Source organism: Sorex fumeus, unplaced genomic scaffold (assembly GCF_029834395.1).
Source record: "Sorex fumeus unplaced genomic scaffold, SorFum_2.1 ptg000019l, whole genome shotgun sequence".
In the NCBI taxonomy this organism is placed as follows: Eukaryota; Metazoa; Chordata; class Mammalia; order Eulipotyphla; family Soricidae; genus Sorex; species Sorex fumeus.
Window position 1 is genome coordinate 29,232,265 of NW_026606076.1, and position 16,222 is coordinate 29,248,486.

Below are 16,222 nucleotides of genomic sequence, written 5' to 3' on the forward strand. Positions count from 1 at the left end.
TAAATTCCAAAACCTGATGCTTGGAGTAGAGGACTCTTAGCTTTGCTAGGTGCTGACATCAACCGTGTATAAAAATACTGTGAGTTTTTGATTGGCTTGACAGTGGTAGTTGTTTAGAAAGCTAATTTGTGCGCCCTAGAGATGGTGCAGTGAGAAATATACTTGTTTTGCATAGGGATGGATGGTCCTTACCCAGCACGCCTTATAGACAGCATAGACCCACAGAACTGATCCGAGACACTGCATGGTGTGCTCCTCCACCCACCCAACCTCCAATGAATAGAAACTACAAAACAGAAAGAAAAAAAACTTTATTGATCCTGAAAGGAATCACTTGTGGTGAGAGCATTGCAATGGCCACGTGATCTGTCTCAGCTGCGTTACGATGCAGCGTAGTCTTCACCCCTGCATCACAGGTTCCACACAGAACTTTAACCAAATCCACATGTGAATCTATTTCATTTTCTCTTGAAATGGATGTGTCCGTTTTCAATAGAAGGAATTATTTCTAGTTGTATTCCTTCATTAAATTAAAAAGGGGGAAAGTCCCAGAATTTACTCTCTATCCATCAATGTTGTGCGTCCAACTTACGGTAACATGAAGTTTTTCAATAGTAAGACAATTCATATGTCAGTAATTGCATTTTTGTGGTGCATATGTGTGGAACTACATCTGAAGGGCTCAGTTTTTTGACAGGAAGACTCAGTGTATAAGTCAATAATTAGAATCCTCTGTTGTTCTGCAGGAAAGCTGCCACCCCGAGTGGAATGTCTCTGATCCTGCACTGTATGATAATGTCTCGACTGATCAATCCTGCCCTCAGCCCCATGAGGACGATGAGACAGGCGGGATTTCTTCTGAGGGTGATCAGAATGGTGAGAGCTACCTCACTCTGAAGAAGCCCTCTCCTGGAGAAAGTTCCTTGGAGTGTGTTATTCTCAGTTCACAGACACAAAATTCCCCAATGGGGTACCTGCTAGGGAGAGAAGCACTGTTTATAGTTAGTCCCTCACAGCAACATACCCTCAACCACAGTCACCGTGAGCAGAACCCATATAGGTGTAAGGAATGTGGAGGAGCCTCCCCATGTTCTCAGTACTGTGGTGTACCCTTAGGAAACCATAGTGGACAGAATCCCCAGAAATGTCAGCCCCAAGAACAAAGTGTGAGTCAAGGGTTACTCCATCATGACCATATGAATATAAATTCAGGAGCGAAACCTTTTGCATGTGAAACATGTAGGAAGGCCTTTGATCAATCATCACATCTTATGCATAGGAGAATTCATACAGGAGAGAAACCTCATGAATGTCAGACATGTGGGAAGGACTTCATTCAGACCTCTAGTTTTAATGGACCTATGAAAACTCATAGTGCAGAGAAGCCTTCTATATGTCAGGAGTGTGCTAATGCCTTTACTCGATCCTCAGGCCTCAGTATACATAGAAGTATTCACACTGGAGAGAAACCGTATATATGTAAGGAATGTGGGAAGGCCTTTGCGAAAGCCTCAAGTCTTAGTGTACATAGGAGAATTCACACTGGAGAGAAACCATATATATGTAAGGAATGTGGGAAAGCCTTTGCGAAAGCCTCAAATCTTAGTGTACATAGGAGAATTCACACAGGAGAGAAACCGTATAAATGTAAGGAATGTGGGAAGGCCTTTGCTCAATCCTCAAGCCTTGGTGTACATAGGAGAATTCACACTGGAGAGAAACCGTATACATGTAAGGAATGTGGGAAGGCCTTTGCTGGAGCCTCAGGACTTATTGCACATAGGAGAACTCACACTGGAGTGAAACCATATATGTGTAAGGAATGTGGAAAGGCCTTTGCTTTGGCCTCAAGACTTAGTGAACATTGGAAAATCCACACTGGAGAGAGACCCTATGTTTGTAAGGAATGTGGAAAGGCCTTTATTTTGGCCTCAAAACTTAGTGTACATAGGAGAATTCACACTGGAGAGAAACTCTATATATGTAAGGAATGTGGGAAGTCCTTTGCTGAAACCTCAAAGCTTAGTGTACATAGGAGAATTCACACTGGAGAGAAACCGTATATATGTAAGGAATGTGGGAAGTCCTTTGCTGAATCCTCAAAACTTAGTGTACATAGGAGAATTCACACTGGAGAGAAACCGTATATATGTAAGGAATGTGGGAAGTCCTTTGCTGAATCCTCAAAGCTTAGTGTACATAGGAGAATTCACACTGGAGAGAAACCGTATATATGTAAGGAATGTGGGAAGTCCTTTGCTGAAGCCTCAAGCCTTCGTGTACATAGGAGAATTCACACTGGAGAGAAACCGTATATATGTAAGGAATGTGGGAAGGCCTTTGCTGGAGCCTCAAAACTTACTGTACATAGGAGAATTCACACTGGAGAGAAACCGTATATATGTAAGGAATGTGGAAAGGCCTTTGCTACAGCCTCAAGCCTTAATGTACATAGGAGAATTCACACTGGAGAGAAACCGTATATATGTAATGAATGTGGAAAGGCCTTTGCTTTGGCCTCAAGACTTAGTGAACATTGGAAAATTCACACTGGAGAGAGACCCTATGTTTGTAAGGAATGTGGAAAGGCCTTTATTTTGGCCTCAAGACTTAGTGTACATAGGAGAATTCACACTGGAGAGAAACCGTATATATGTAAGGAATGTGGGAAGTCCTTTGCTGATGCCTCAAGCCTTAGTGTACATAGGAGAATTCACACTGGAGAGAAACCGTATATATGTAAGGAATGTGGGAAGGCCTTTGCTAAATCCTCAAGCCTTACTATACATAGGAGAATTCACACTGGAGAGAAACCGTATATATGTAAGGAATGTGGGAAGTCCTTTGCTGATGCCTCAAGCCTTAGTGTACATAGGAGAATTCACACTGGAGAGAAACCATATATATGTAAGGAATGTGGGAAGGCCTTTGCTAAATCCTCAAACCTTACTATACATAGGAGAATTCACACTGGAGAGAAACCGTATATATGTAAGGAATGTGGAAAGGCCTTTGCTGGAGCCTCAAGACTTAGTTTACATAGGAGAATTCACACTGGAGATAAACCATAATATATGTAAGGAATGTTGGCGTGGATGTGGCGAGAAAGGGACACTCCTTCACTGTTGGTGGGAATGTCCACTGGTCAGCCCTTCTGGACAACAGTATGGACGATTCTCAAAAAATTAGAAATTGAGCTCCCATTTGACCCAGCAATACCACTCCTGGGAATATATCCCAGAGAAGCAAAAATGTATAGTCGAAGTGACATCTGCACTTGTTTGTTCATTGCAGCACTCTTTACAATAGCCAGAAACTGGAAGAAACCTGAATGCCCAAGAACAGATGACTGGTTAAAGAAACTTTGGTACATCTACACAATGGAGTACTATGTAGCTGTTAGAAAAGATGAAGTCATGAAATTTACATACAAGTGGTACAATATGGAAAGTATCATGCTAAGCGAAATGAGTCAGAAAGAGAGGGATAGACATAGAAAGATTGCATTCATCTGGGGGATATAAAGTAACAAAGTATGAGATTAATACCCAAGAATAGCTGAGATCAGCACCAGGAGGATTACTCCATAACTTAGAGGCCAGCCGGGTATCCTAGAGGAAAGGGCAGTTCAGATAGAGAAGGGAGCACCAAATAAAGGATGTTTGGAGGATCCTCCCAGGAGGGGAGATGCATGTTGAAAGTAGACTATGGACTGAACATGTTTGCCACTCAATGCCTCTTTTGCAGACCACAACACCCAAACGGAGAGAGAGAACACAGGGGATTGTCCTGCCACAGAGGCAGGGGGGGATGGGGGATGGGGGTGGGAGGGATATTATCCATGGTGGTGAAAAACGGGCACTGGTGGAGGGATGGGTATCTGATCATTGTATAATTGAAACCCAAGCACAAAAAAATTGTAAATATACAACTGTAAAAAAATAAAAAAAGAATAAGCCCTGAGCACAGCCAGCTGTGGATCCCCCCAAAAATTTAAGTAAAATAAAATAAAAATAGAATCTGAAAAAAAAAAGGAATGTGGAAAGTCCTTTGCTGAAGCCTCATACCTTTGTGTACATAGGAGAATTCACACTGGAGAGAAACCATATATATGTAAGGAATGCGGAAAGGCCTTTACTTCATCCTCGCAATTGACTATACATAGGAGAATTCACAGTGGAGAGAAACCGTATATATGTAAGGAATGTGGGAAGTACTTTGCTGAAGCTTGCTGATTTTTACCCGGGCTGCACCTATGCCAGTATTCTTGTGCTTGGAACTGCTTGTGTGTTAACTTGTAAATAATGGGTCATGGTGATGAAAATAAGGAGGAAGGTGACTGAATAAACTGAATAAACACCCTCCTGCTCAGAGCTGTAATGGCTCACTACTCTGTTGTTGTTTGCTATGCTTCTGGCTTGGCCCAGTGGGGCTGGTTAGCGGGAATTATGGCAGAAATCAACCAAGATGCAGCATTGAATATTTTGAAAATGGAAAAATAGGTAATCCTTCATTCTTCCGTGTTTCCTGTGTTAGGATTTGGGATGCTTGAGCACCCTGGTTTGGCCACTTGAGCGCCAGGTCAAGCCAGCTTGTATGGTGCATTCACGCTTGTTTGTTACTTGTTCTGGATATCCAGGCTTTAGTGGATGTGGAGCTTTTGAGGGGTGCATTGGGTGCTGTTCTGTCATTCAAGTGTCATGGGTGAAGGTGCGTTATCCTGAGGGCCCCTGCAGCCACCATCGATCCATGTCCAAGACGGCACTGGAGGTTGGGCACATGGACTTCAGGCCTTGGTGTGAGGAGCTTGCAAAGAGTGGAGGTGTTGGTCATCTCATTCCTCCCTACTGGAGACTGTGAAGGACCCTGTTTTGAGCCTTTGGACTGGACCTAACACTTATCGAAACTCCAGATATGTTCACAGGCAGCCCCCAAAGGAAAGGGACACTTTTGCCGTCAGTCATTTTCATTGGCTTCAGTGCTGGGTTTGGCACTTTGGGGTGTGTTTAGACAAATGAGAGGTATATGCCTTGCAAATTTACTCTTTGGATTATATATATTTTTTTGTTTTTTGTGTCACACTCAGTGTTTCACATGGGTTTCTCCTGACTTATTCACTCAGGAATTACTCCTGGTAAAGCTCAGGGGACCATATTGTTTCTGGGATTCGAACCCGGGTTGGTCACGTGCAAGTCAAACCTCTTACCCGCTCTGCTATCACTTCAGCCCCTCTTTGGATTAATTTTAATAGCTGCTTTTATTCAAGGCAGTTGGAAGGGATTCTTTGATGCACAAGGTTTACTTCTGGTTGTGCATATCAGGAATTATTCTGTGGTGCTGCTGGGTACCTATCGGATGGGGAGGCTAGCATCCTAGTAGCTTCACAGTGATTCCAACCCCACTATTGGTTTTTTTTTTCCATATATAGAATTTCTACAACCTGGGATTATGGTACCGCCAGCAGGTCAATATGTGCCTGTAAGGCGACTGCATCAGCAGCCTGATGGCACCATCAGACTTCCAGATACTCCAAAATTGATGCTGTGCCTTTGGCCATACTCCAAAAACTTTGGGCAAAGTCTTCCAAGAAAGTAAACAGCCAATGTTAGGTATGTGCAAGACACACCAACAAACCATTTCCTGCTCAGCTATATAATTGGAGGCAAGGTCTCTCTGGTTCCTGATCAAACCTCTTAAAGGCTATGATCCCAGAGACTCAGAGATAAATCTCGGAACCCAGCGGCTTTTTGCAGAGATGTGCCCGATACCCACATTGAGCTATCGGCGACAGACCACCACAAGGGGGAAAGGGGGTGTGTCTCCGCCTGATCCCACTTGGTGGCTCAGTGGCCACCATCTTCCAGAGGCCATTGGACAGACAGGTTTGGGCCTGCAGTGACAAGACATGCAAGGCTTCATGGGATTGGGCTGGACTCTGCACTTTCCTCCCCACCTCAATGAGACCCCGTGTCACTGCCCATGTACGAACTCTCTGGCTGATCCCAGAATCTCAGAAACTAATTTCGGAACCCAGTGGCTTTCAGAAGAAATCTGTTCTGTCCCCACAGTAGGTTACCTAAGCTGGGTATTTCAGGTGGGAATAGGTTTTGTGCCTGGCGGCTCAGTGGCCGCCATATCTTAGGGTTCTGGACGGTTAGGTTTGGGACTGCAGTGAGGAGACATGCAGGGCCTAATGGGATGGTGGTGGAGCTGGCCCTTTTCCCCCTGCCCCAACGAGACCCCGAGTTGTCTGGCGCCTACGATTGACCTCTATGGCTCGTGATCAAGGTGAGTAATGGACATGATCCCAGAGATTCAGAGACAAATCTCGAAACCCAGTGCCTTTTAGCAGAAAAGCATCTGGACCCTGCAGTAGGTTACTGTCCCAGGTCCACCCCAGGGGGAATTGGTGCTGTCCCGCCAACTGCTCCTCCTTGGCGGCTCGGTGGCCTCCATCCGCCAAAGGCCTTTGGAAAGTCAGGTTTGTGCCCACACTCAGGAAGATACGTGGGGCCTCGCAGGATGGGTGTGGAGCTGGCCAATTCCTCCCCACCCCAACAAGAGCCTAAGTCATTCCCACGAACCGCCTCTCTGGCTCGTGATTAAGCTGTTTAATGGCCATAATCCCAGAGACTCAGGAACAAATCTCGGAACCCAGCAGGTTTTTGCAGAAATTCCTCCAGATTTAGTTGTTAAAATTTCAGAATTCCAAAATCATATGTTATTTATAACCAGCAAATGAAAAAGAATTGTCTACTGTTGCGTTTTCACCAGATCTAACTGCCGGAGTAAAATGCCAAATAATAATGGTGGGTCTTGTGTCAAAATATTGAATGTAATCAAAGTAGAGAAAAGAATTGGAAATTATCTGCCCCACAGGTAGAGGAAGGCTGTGGAATGGCGTTATACTTGGGTTTTTAGTGATGGAAAATGGGCATGGTGAAGGGATGGGTGTTTCATTGTATGACTGAGACTTAAACCTGAAAGCTTTCTAAGTGCTCTTCCATTTTCCCCCGTTTTCTCTCATTTATTTAGAAATGGCCAGAGTAATAGTAGAGCAAGTAGGATGCTACCTTGCATGTGGCCAACCCAGGAGTCTTCCAGTCCACAACGTCTTTTCATTGCTTATTGGACATTGAGCGTCCCCTTCTCATTCCTAGAACATGTAATGTGGGGGTGTGGCATGGGGTAGGGGTGTCTTCTCCCCAGAGTTGTTCATTACGGAGAGATCCAGTGCTTTGCTTTCTTGACTTTGTTGTGATTCTTCCCTATCTGTCAGGTATGTCAAGTAGTCCATGTGTTTCAAGGCTCTTGTTTTCCCAGTTGTATAACTGGCCAGATTGTACAACTAATGGGTCGGGTACCCTTTCTGGACCCTGCTCAGTCAATCTGACACCATGCATATATTTGCCTTTGGATCATTGTCATGTTTTTTTGAAAATGGGAAGAAATTGAGTTTTCTTTTGTTATGGGGCCTGGGGATGCTCAACAGTTATTTCTGGTGGTTCTCATAAGTTGCTTTTAGCAGTGTATAAGGATCAAACCCTGTCAGCCTCATGGTAGGCAAATGCCTACCTACTGTACACTTGTAAGCGCTAAAAAATGTTTTATTGTGTGTATGTTAAATTGTGACTGTGAGCCCATAGTGAAGTTAATTAGGACCAGAACAGCAGTGCATCACGGAGGGTGCTTGCCTTACAGATGCCGCCTACCTTCGATGTCCAGCATCCCCTTTGGTATCCCAAGCATCACTGGGTCTGATTAAAAACAAAACCCAAAAGGATTTTTTGGGGGATTGCCGAGCTTCTCCCAGCAACACTTCCCGCAGATTTTCCCTTTCTGTAGGCTTGCTTGGACTGTGAGAACTATGGAGATGTCCTCCACCTGTTTGGTCATTCAGCTGCATTCCATTCAACATTGGACTAATTCTCATTGTGCATTTTGTGTGATTTCAGAACTTAAATCACAGGTTTAGGATGTGACATTACAGCAGTTTCTTTAGGGAACAGGGGTATTGCATACAAGTGTGCTGTAAGAGTCTCTTGTTGAAACTATTATGCCATTGGAGTGCTCAGTGGACCGAGCATGCAACTTGAAAGGTGGGGTCCGGCTCCATCCCCACAACAACATCTATGGTCTCAGCATCACAGGAAAAATAACGGAGCCTAATGCTGGGACTAGAGGGTCTTTAACCTCAGTGGGTGCTGAAATCTGGAAATTTATTTTATTGTATTGTTTTTTTAAAGTCTTCATTAAAATGCCAGTATTTTCAATGTTATTGATAGTTGTGTTTAGGCGTACCATCATTGAACACCAATTCCTGCATCAGCTTCCCTCCACCCGTGTTCCCGTATTCCCTCCCCACCCAGGTGCCCACTCTGCCCCCACCTGTCATCTGGACAAGCACTTGACTAGGTTTCAGTGGTTACAGCTTAGATCTCTTGTTTTCAGTTCTCTTGTATCTGTATTTTGGGTAAATGGCTACACCCATCACTCATGAATCCCTGATCCCTGTAAACTTCTGGGTCTCTTCCGCCCCAAATTTCATTCCTTCTTTGTCCGGCTTCTCTCTAAACTCTGGAATCAGGGATGATTTAAGCAGCCCCTTTACATTACATTTCCACATCCAGTGTGCGGTACTCCACAGATGAGTGAACAACATCCTGTTTTTGTTTCTTTTTCTGGCTAACTTCACTCAAGACAGTATCTTCCAGTTCCAACCATGTTGCTGCATAAAAGCAGTAATTCTAAAACCTAAAAAATATATCAATTGATCAATTGATCTCCCTTTATTCATAGATTTATTCGAGTGGGTGTCAGTAACGTCTCCATGCATGCCTGTTGCGTGCTAGTGTAGCCCAATGGCATCTGTTTGTTCTAGGAACATGGAGAGCCTCAAACTGATTTTTCAGGGTCTTGAGTAAGAAGTCTGAACATCTTGTAGGTGGGCGTCCACACAGTCTTTTGACGTCCCGTGGAATTCAGTCAGTAATGGGTCTAGGCCAGTGGTTGTCTGTAAACCTCAGTACGTGTTCAGTCCATCTGATTTTTGATGCCTTAGAAGATCAGACAGCATCCCTGATTCTCGACCGTTGATGGAGATCAGAACTCTGGATTCTATCTCTCATTTGAGTGATGCGTGATATTCCAAGCATAGCTGTTTCGATTCCTCTTTGAAAGACCCAAGTAGCGTTCTCATCCTGTTTTCATAGGGCCCAGGTCTTTAACGCATATGTTAATGCAGGAAGAACAGTGGAATTGAAGACATGTGCTCGAAGCTGGAGGTTCTTTGTCCTCTTAGTTATTTCTTAAACACTCTTGAAGGCATTCCAAGACACTCTCATCCTCCTGCGAAACTCAGGTGCCAGGTCATTCATCATGTTTCTTTCTCAAACTAGGTATATATAACTTGCATTCGGAGATGGTGGTTCCATTGAAAGCGAATGGAGGATCAGAAACGAGGCTGTTTGTAATAAACATTGTCTTCATAATTGTGATGCTTCGTAATTCAGCTGTAGGCCGACCTTTCCACACTCACGGTCGAAGTAGGTCATCATTTTTGCCTCTTGGCTGATGTTGGGTGTTATTAGCATGATGTCATCAGCAAAGCAGAGGTGGTATAGTTGCCGACCATCTATCTTCACTCCCATTCCTTCCCATTCCAGTCGTCGCATGATGTTCTTGAGGGTGGCACTGAAGAGTTTTGGTGAAATGGTATCACCCTGCTGAACCCCTCTCTTGACATGGATAATTACTGCTTTGTACAGTGGTCAGATCCTCATAGTGAATCCGTAATAGAGCTCACGGAGGATCCTGATGTATTGAGTTTGTAAACCCTGATTGGTTAGGGCTTCTATGACCGCTTCCATCTCAACAGAAGAAAAAGACCATCTTTAAATCAATGAACGTTAGACAGAGCGGCATCTTGAACTCCTGAGAAACCTCAATGAGCTTAGTAATCATGTGGATATTGTAGATGGTACTGAATCCTTTTCGGAACCCACCTTGTTCACATGGTTGTTCTTCATCTAGTATTCTGCTAATCCTATTCAGGATGACTCGAGTGAACAGATTGTAGATGAGAGACAATAGGCAGATTGGGCAATAGTTGCCAATGTCGTGGATGCCTTCCTTCTTGTATAGTAGTACGGTCTTGCTGGTTTTCCACTGGGATGGAACCTTGCATTCAGACAGCGTGTGAAGAGCCGAGCCAGAGTATTGATGAGTACTGATGGTAAGTTCTTCAAGTGTTCAGGTCTGATCTCATCTGGGCCAGGTGTTCTTTGTTTCTTTACCGACGAGATGGCATGTTGAATTTTGAAGGGAGAACACTCGGAATGATATATCCATGGTGCAGAATGTGGTATGCGGACAGGTGGACATGGCTATTAAAGATATCTGAGTAGAAGTCATGAATAATCTTCTCCATTTCCCTTCTGGATGATGTGATAGATCCATCAGGATGTCGGAGGGGAGTGATCTTGGTCTTGTAGTTGGTGAAGGACAGGCGGGCATAATGAAACCTTTTCCCGGCTTCTGCCACATCTACCAGCATCGCTGTTCTCCTGTCTTTGAGGTCATCCTTGATGCTTCTCTGCATTGTTTTGCCAGCTTGGACATTCACTTGCGGTTGCCTGAGGCATGTGCCAAGCCACATTGGCGAATAAGTTCAAGAGTGTTCGAAGAAAGGCAGTTTTTTTCATGGTTATCTCTCTCGGCCCCGAGAGTCCCAGCAGCAGGAACCCCTGAGCAATGCTGGTGTGATCCTCTCCCCACGTATGTTAATTAAAATTCTCCTTAACATACCCTAGTTTCTCTGATTGCTGTTACCTTCACCCCAGACATCTGGAGATGCTGGAGTTGAATCTGGCTTCTGCCACCCTCCTCCACGGAGAACAGAAGAAATGGGACTTCTCCTGTGTATAAGAAACTCAAAACTCAGGACGGAAGTTGGCACCCTCAGCAATGCGGGGCACTGTGATATGTGGAAGTGGGGTCTGGAGACCTTTAGAACTGAGTTGGTTGGACACATCGTACTGCAGGAAGGCAAGCCTATCCTGTGTCACCCTGTTCGCTCTCGGGTAGGTGGCTCTGGAGCACTGGTAACTGGGTATCCTTCCACACATAGAGTGAGTGGGGCAAGCTCCAGGCAGCAGGGACACCCGGACACAGATCCCCAGTTTACTCCCTGACCAAGGCCCAGTCAGACGCGGCCAGGGCCGGAAGATGCTGGACTCTCTCATCCCCTGTCTTACTTTGCGGGTGTAAGAGAGTTGAATCCATCAGAGGTGACTCCTCTTGGCACACGGACCCCTCGAGAATGAAGCAGCACCATTGAGGTCTGGGGTCATCCCCCAACCCCCACCCCACCCCGCCTGGTCCACACCTTCTGATCTGACTATATTATTTGAGTGAGGGGGTCGGAAGCAGTGTTGGGGGACCCCACATCCTTCTGGAGTTCGAATTTGGTTCCCACACTCGGGGAACCTCCAATTGCCCTGCTCCCGCAAATGTCTGGGAAAGCCAATGAGCGGTCTCCCTGGAACAGAAGGGAATCTAATCTAGGCTTTTACCTAGGTCAAAGTCCCGTTGCTAAGGAGGTTGCCTAGGCAGGTTGAGAGTGGTGATGATCTTTGAAATTCCTTTCCTGGCTTTTTGTTTCTGCAGGAGCTTCTCTGGGTCTGTTACTGGCCATAGGTGAGGGTGTGATCAGGCCTTAGTTTCTGTTTTCTTCAAGGTTGGCCTTCACAACTTCAGAGCTATTCCTGGGAAATGTACTGCCTTTACCTTGGGAGCTTTCCTGCATGCCTACATCAATTCCCTCCAAACCATTAGGATTTGCTGGACCTTAGGACGTTAGGAGCCCTCAACCCTGGCCCCAGAGGAGTGACTCCTGAGTGCAAAGGCAGGAATAAATAAGCCCTGAGCACTGTTGACTATGTCTCCCTCCCAAAAGATGCAAATTCTAAGTCTCCCGGTGCTTCCGAGGTACCTGATTACTCCCTGAGGTACCAGGGGACCATGTGATACTGGAGGTGAGCCCAGAAAAACCATCTACAGGCAGAGAAAGCCTTGATCGCAGGGATCACTGAAATCGCTCACATCTGTAATTTATAAACCTGATCCCCCTGACATAGCGCTTTCTGTTCAATACACAAACAAGTACTTTTTTGTAGGGGTGGGGATAAGGCACAACCAGAAATGGAGTTACTTCTGGCTCCCCAGGCAGGATAACTCCAGGTGGGCCTGGGAGGGAAAGGGATTATATCCTGTCATCCCCTGCAAGACAAACTCCCAGCAGTCCCTAAAATCTGAATTTCAATTTACCTTGAATGCATCATTCAATCTCCCCCAGCCCTTGGGTGGGATACACAATGCCTCCATTATCTCTGGGTTCCTCACGGCTTGCCCTTTGACCATTTTTTTTCTATTTTTGTGTCCCACCTGGGTGATGCTCAGGAGTTTCTCCTGAATATGCACTCAGGAATTACTCTTGAAGTGTGGTGCTTGGGGGATCTTGTGGCAAACACTCTGTTTCAACCTTTTGATGGCTTAAATATACACTCCTAGTTAATTCTTTACGTTACAGTTCTCAAGTTCAAATTAAACTGGTGTCTTCAGTACTATGAGGGAAAGGGAATTGCTGATGATTGCAATTCAGGGAAACGCAAAGATCTTCCCATTCTGTAAACTCTTAAGATTTCTTGCCACTGTATATTTTCATATGCCTACTAACGTCTGGGTTCCTGGTGAACCTGAATTAACCTCCTGAGTTTCCTTATATAGCAAACCATAATGATAATAGTAATGATTACTATTTCCTATGCCAGTGTCCCAGCATTTGGACTTGATTTGTATGTTAACCTGTAAAAAATTGGTCCTTTTTTTTGGTCACACCCAGAGATGCTCAGGGGATACTCCTGGCTTTGCACTCAGGAATCACTCCTGGCTGTGCTTGGGGGACCATATGGGATGCTGGGAATCGAACCTGGGTCAGCCACATGCAAGGAAAGCGCCCTACCCTCTGTGCTATTGCTCTAGTCCCTGTAAATAATGGGTCTTGATGATGGAATCCAGGGGAAATCTGATTAAATAGGAACTAAGTAAAAGGGTACAAAAACCACCCCTCAATCACAAATATCAGTGTCACTCCTGGGAGTGCTTGGGGGACTGTATGTGATGCCGGGGACCGAACATATGCCCTGCCAACTGTACTATCACTCTGGCTCCAAGTACAATTTTTCATCCTCTAATTTTTCATCCTCTTTTTCTTTTATAAATTCACATACCCATAGGTAAACCATAGCCTGAAAACCTGACCTGTAAGCTCTGAGCATTTCTGGATGTGGTCCCAAAACTGAAACAACAAACCCAGAGGACTGACCATTCAGAACATATTACTAGATTTTGCACCTCTTCTGTTGACAGTTAACTCCTCATTGCCTTTATATGGGCAGGAGGATTGTCTATGCGGGATTTTGCCAAACTCAGCAGCTCTCCGGGATCACTCCTTGGCAATTCAGGTAGTGAAGCTAAGTCTTTTGCGTTCATGACAAATGCCCTGCCACTCACTCTCAGCTCTTGCGTGCCACTGATAGCCTTTGAAATTGCAGCCTGTACTTCTGGCTCAAGTTTGCACCAGGAGCCAGCAACCCTGTCCTGACCTCTATCTACCAGCTGTGCCTCAGCCCTGCCCCCTGCTGTAACTTTCTCACAAGGTTCACATTATTTATATAGAATTTGAATTCCTGCAGTCAGAGATAGGCCAGGAATGCAAGACCTGTCCTTGCAAGCAGTCTACCATGATACACTCTCCTGTACAAAGCAGGATTCCTCCAAGCACCTCTCAGGTAAGCTCAAATTTCTGCCACCTTTAGCAAAATCCAAACCTGCATTCTACAAAACTGGTTGGTGAAGGTTGACTAGTGAACAAATTACATATATATATATATATATATATATATATGTAGATATAGATATGCACACATACACAAACACACACATATATGTGTATATATACATATATATGTGTATATGTATATATGTGTGTATATATATATATACACACATATATATGGTCATACCCTGTGGTTGCTGCCAAAAGTAACAAATGGTACTCAGTGTTGTGCCGGGGTATACAGGTCAGCCGTGTACAAGTCCAGTACCCTACCAGACTATAGCTGTGGCACCTAAATTTATTGATTTATTTTTGGTTGACTACACCCAATGGAGATTAGAGTTTATCTCGGCTCTGTTCTCATTGATAATGCTAGGTTTGGGGACCCTGTGAGGTGGTAGAGATTGAACCTCGATCAGCTATGTGCCAGACAAGCAACTCGTGGTCTGTGCTTTCCCTGTAGCGATCATAAAAATGCTTCTTTACTAAGTCGAGATAGTTGTGTTCTTTTTCTGATTAACTACACAATTCACTTTCATTTTTTTTTCTTTTTGGATCACCCACAGTGATGCACAAGGGTCATTCTTGGCTCATGCATTCAGGAATTACTCCTGGCGGTTCTTGGGGGACCATTGGGGATGCTGGGAATCAAAGCTGGGTTGGTCGTGCCCAAGGTAAACACCCTCCCCGCTGTGCTATCGCTCCAACCGCCCCCCACAGTTCACTTTTTTGTGTTTTTGTTTTCGGATCACAGCCAGAAGTGCTCTGGACTACTCCTGACTCTGCACTCAGGAGTCACTCCAGGGGGGCCTGGGGGAACTTATGAGAAGTGGGATTTTGAACAGGATTTACCCGTTAACAGATGTTCCCGGTCTGTCCTGGTAGCTCTCCCTCTCTGTCCACATTTGGTGCTCTTGGGCCACTTCTCCACCCTGGACAGTTGTTGCTATGGACCGATGAAAGTAGAATGAGGACCAGGCTGGTTGCTGATTACTTGCAGTTTATTCAGTCTCTTGTCTCCCAGCTCTATCCAACCCTCTCTCTAACTCGCTCCCCAATGCTCTCTGTGACTCCTCTCCAATCTCCCTAGCCACTCTTACTCTCAGCTCTCAGCCTTCTCTTTAAGTAGCAGCCGTGTCCTCTAACTCTGTGTCTCTTCTTCTCTCACTGTCTCGTTGTCATCCTGTTGTTCATCGATTGACTCAAGCAGGACCCAGTAATGTCTCCTTCTTCCTATCCCTGAGATTTTAAGAAGTACCACATTTGAGGCTCTTTCAGGGTCAGGAGAAAGAGAACCATGATTGTTACTGGTTTTTGGCATATTGAATACACCATGGGGAGTTTGCCAGACTCTGTGGTGTGGGCAGGATACTTCTGGTAGCCTGCCAGTTTTTCCAGATTAAGACTAGATAATAAAATTTTGTGTGGCCGTGCACTTCCCAGAGCACGGTTTTATAGTCTTTGGGTCTTGGCCATTGATGGGATTACACGGCACCGGGAACAGTTGGTGGGTGTCACGCCTACATACTGGAAGATGGGAGATCTGGGTGGAGGAGGCCCAGTCCGAATACGAGCAGCTTGGAGATCTCAGCCCCAGGTCCTGCACACTTGGGTTCCTCTGCCGGTACCTTCATGTGTGAGGCTTATCCGAACTTGTGGAGAGTGGTCTTAAACATGGCTGTGGCTCGAACCTGAGGTCTTGAGCTGCCAGGGCTCTGCTCGGGGTTGGGAGGGAAACTCAACACACCCTCCTCCAAAAGGCATCAGTGAGAAAGCCAGGCACAGAGGCAGGCGACTACGTGTTTTCTTTCAGGAGCAGGGTTTTATAGTCTCTGGGTCTTGGCCATTGATGGGATTACACAGCACCGGGGGCAGTTGGTGGGTGTAACGCCTATATACTGGAAGATAGGGGATCTGGGTGGAGGAGGACCATCTCTTTTCTCAGTCTCCTTCATTCCCCTGTCTCCCTGAATCTGCTCTTTTTCTTCTCTCACCACGACCACAATCCACGCCTCCCCACGGGAAGCGCAATGAAAAATGATTTTCTAGACTTCCCAGTTACCTGCAGCCCATGAAGAAAAAGCAGCCCTAAAGGTGTGTTACTCCTCTCCTTCGACCAGCAACTTAATTGACATATTTAGTTTTACTTCCTAATGATTACCATTCTGTATGGACATAGTAATAGACACTTTTAGACTTGTTGGTGACTCTCCTGGGGACTTCTCACCACAGATTCAGACTCAGGCTGAATCAATCACTCCCAATCCCAGCAGCGTCCAAGTCTAGTTATTACTTTTTGATTCGTGACAAAATTTGTCCATGACC

At 45.3% G+C, this 16,222-nt stretch overlaps 1 protein-coding gene across 1 annotated transcript; it reads left to right on the forward strand.

The window, feature by feature from the left end:
* Positions 1-1,523: 1,523 nt before the first annotated feature.
* On the forward strand, positions 1,524-2,981 carry LOC130022314 (zinc finger protein 345-like; the record flags this gene model as incomplete). Its single annotated transcript, XM_056113060.1, has 2 exons — positions 1,524-1,748; positions 2,253-2,981. Coding segments are annotated over 2 exons (954 nt in total), but the record flags the coding sequence as incomplete, so codon positions are not given.
* Between the last annotated feature and the right edge of the window lie 13,241 nt (positions 2,982-16,222).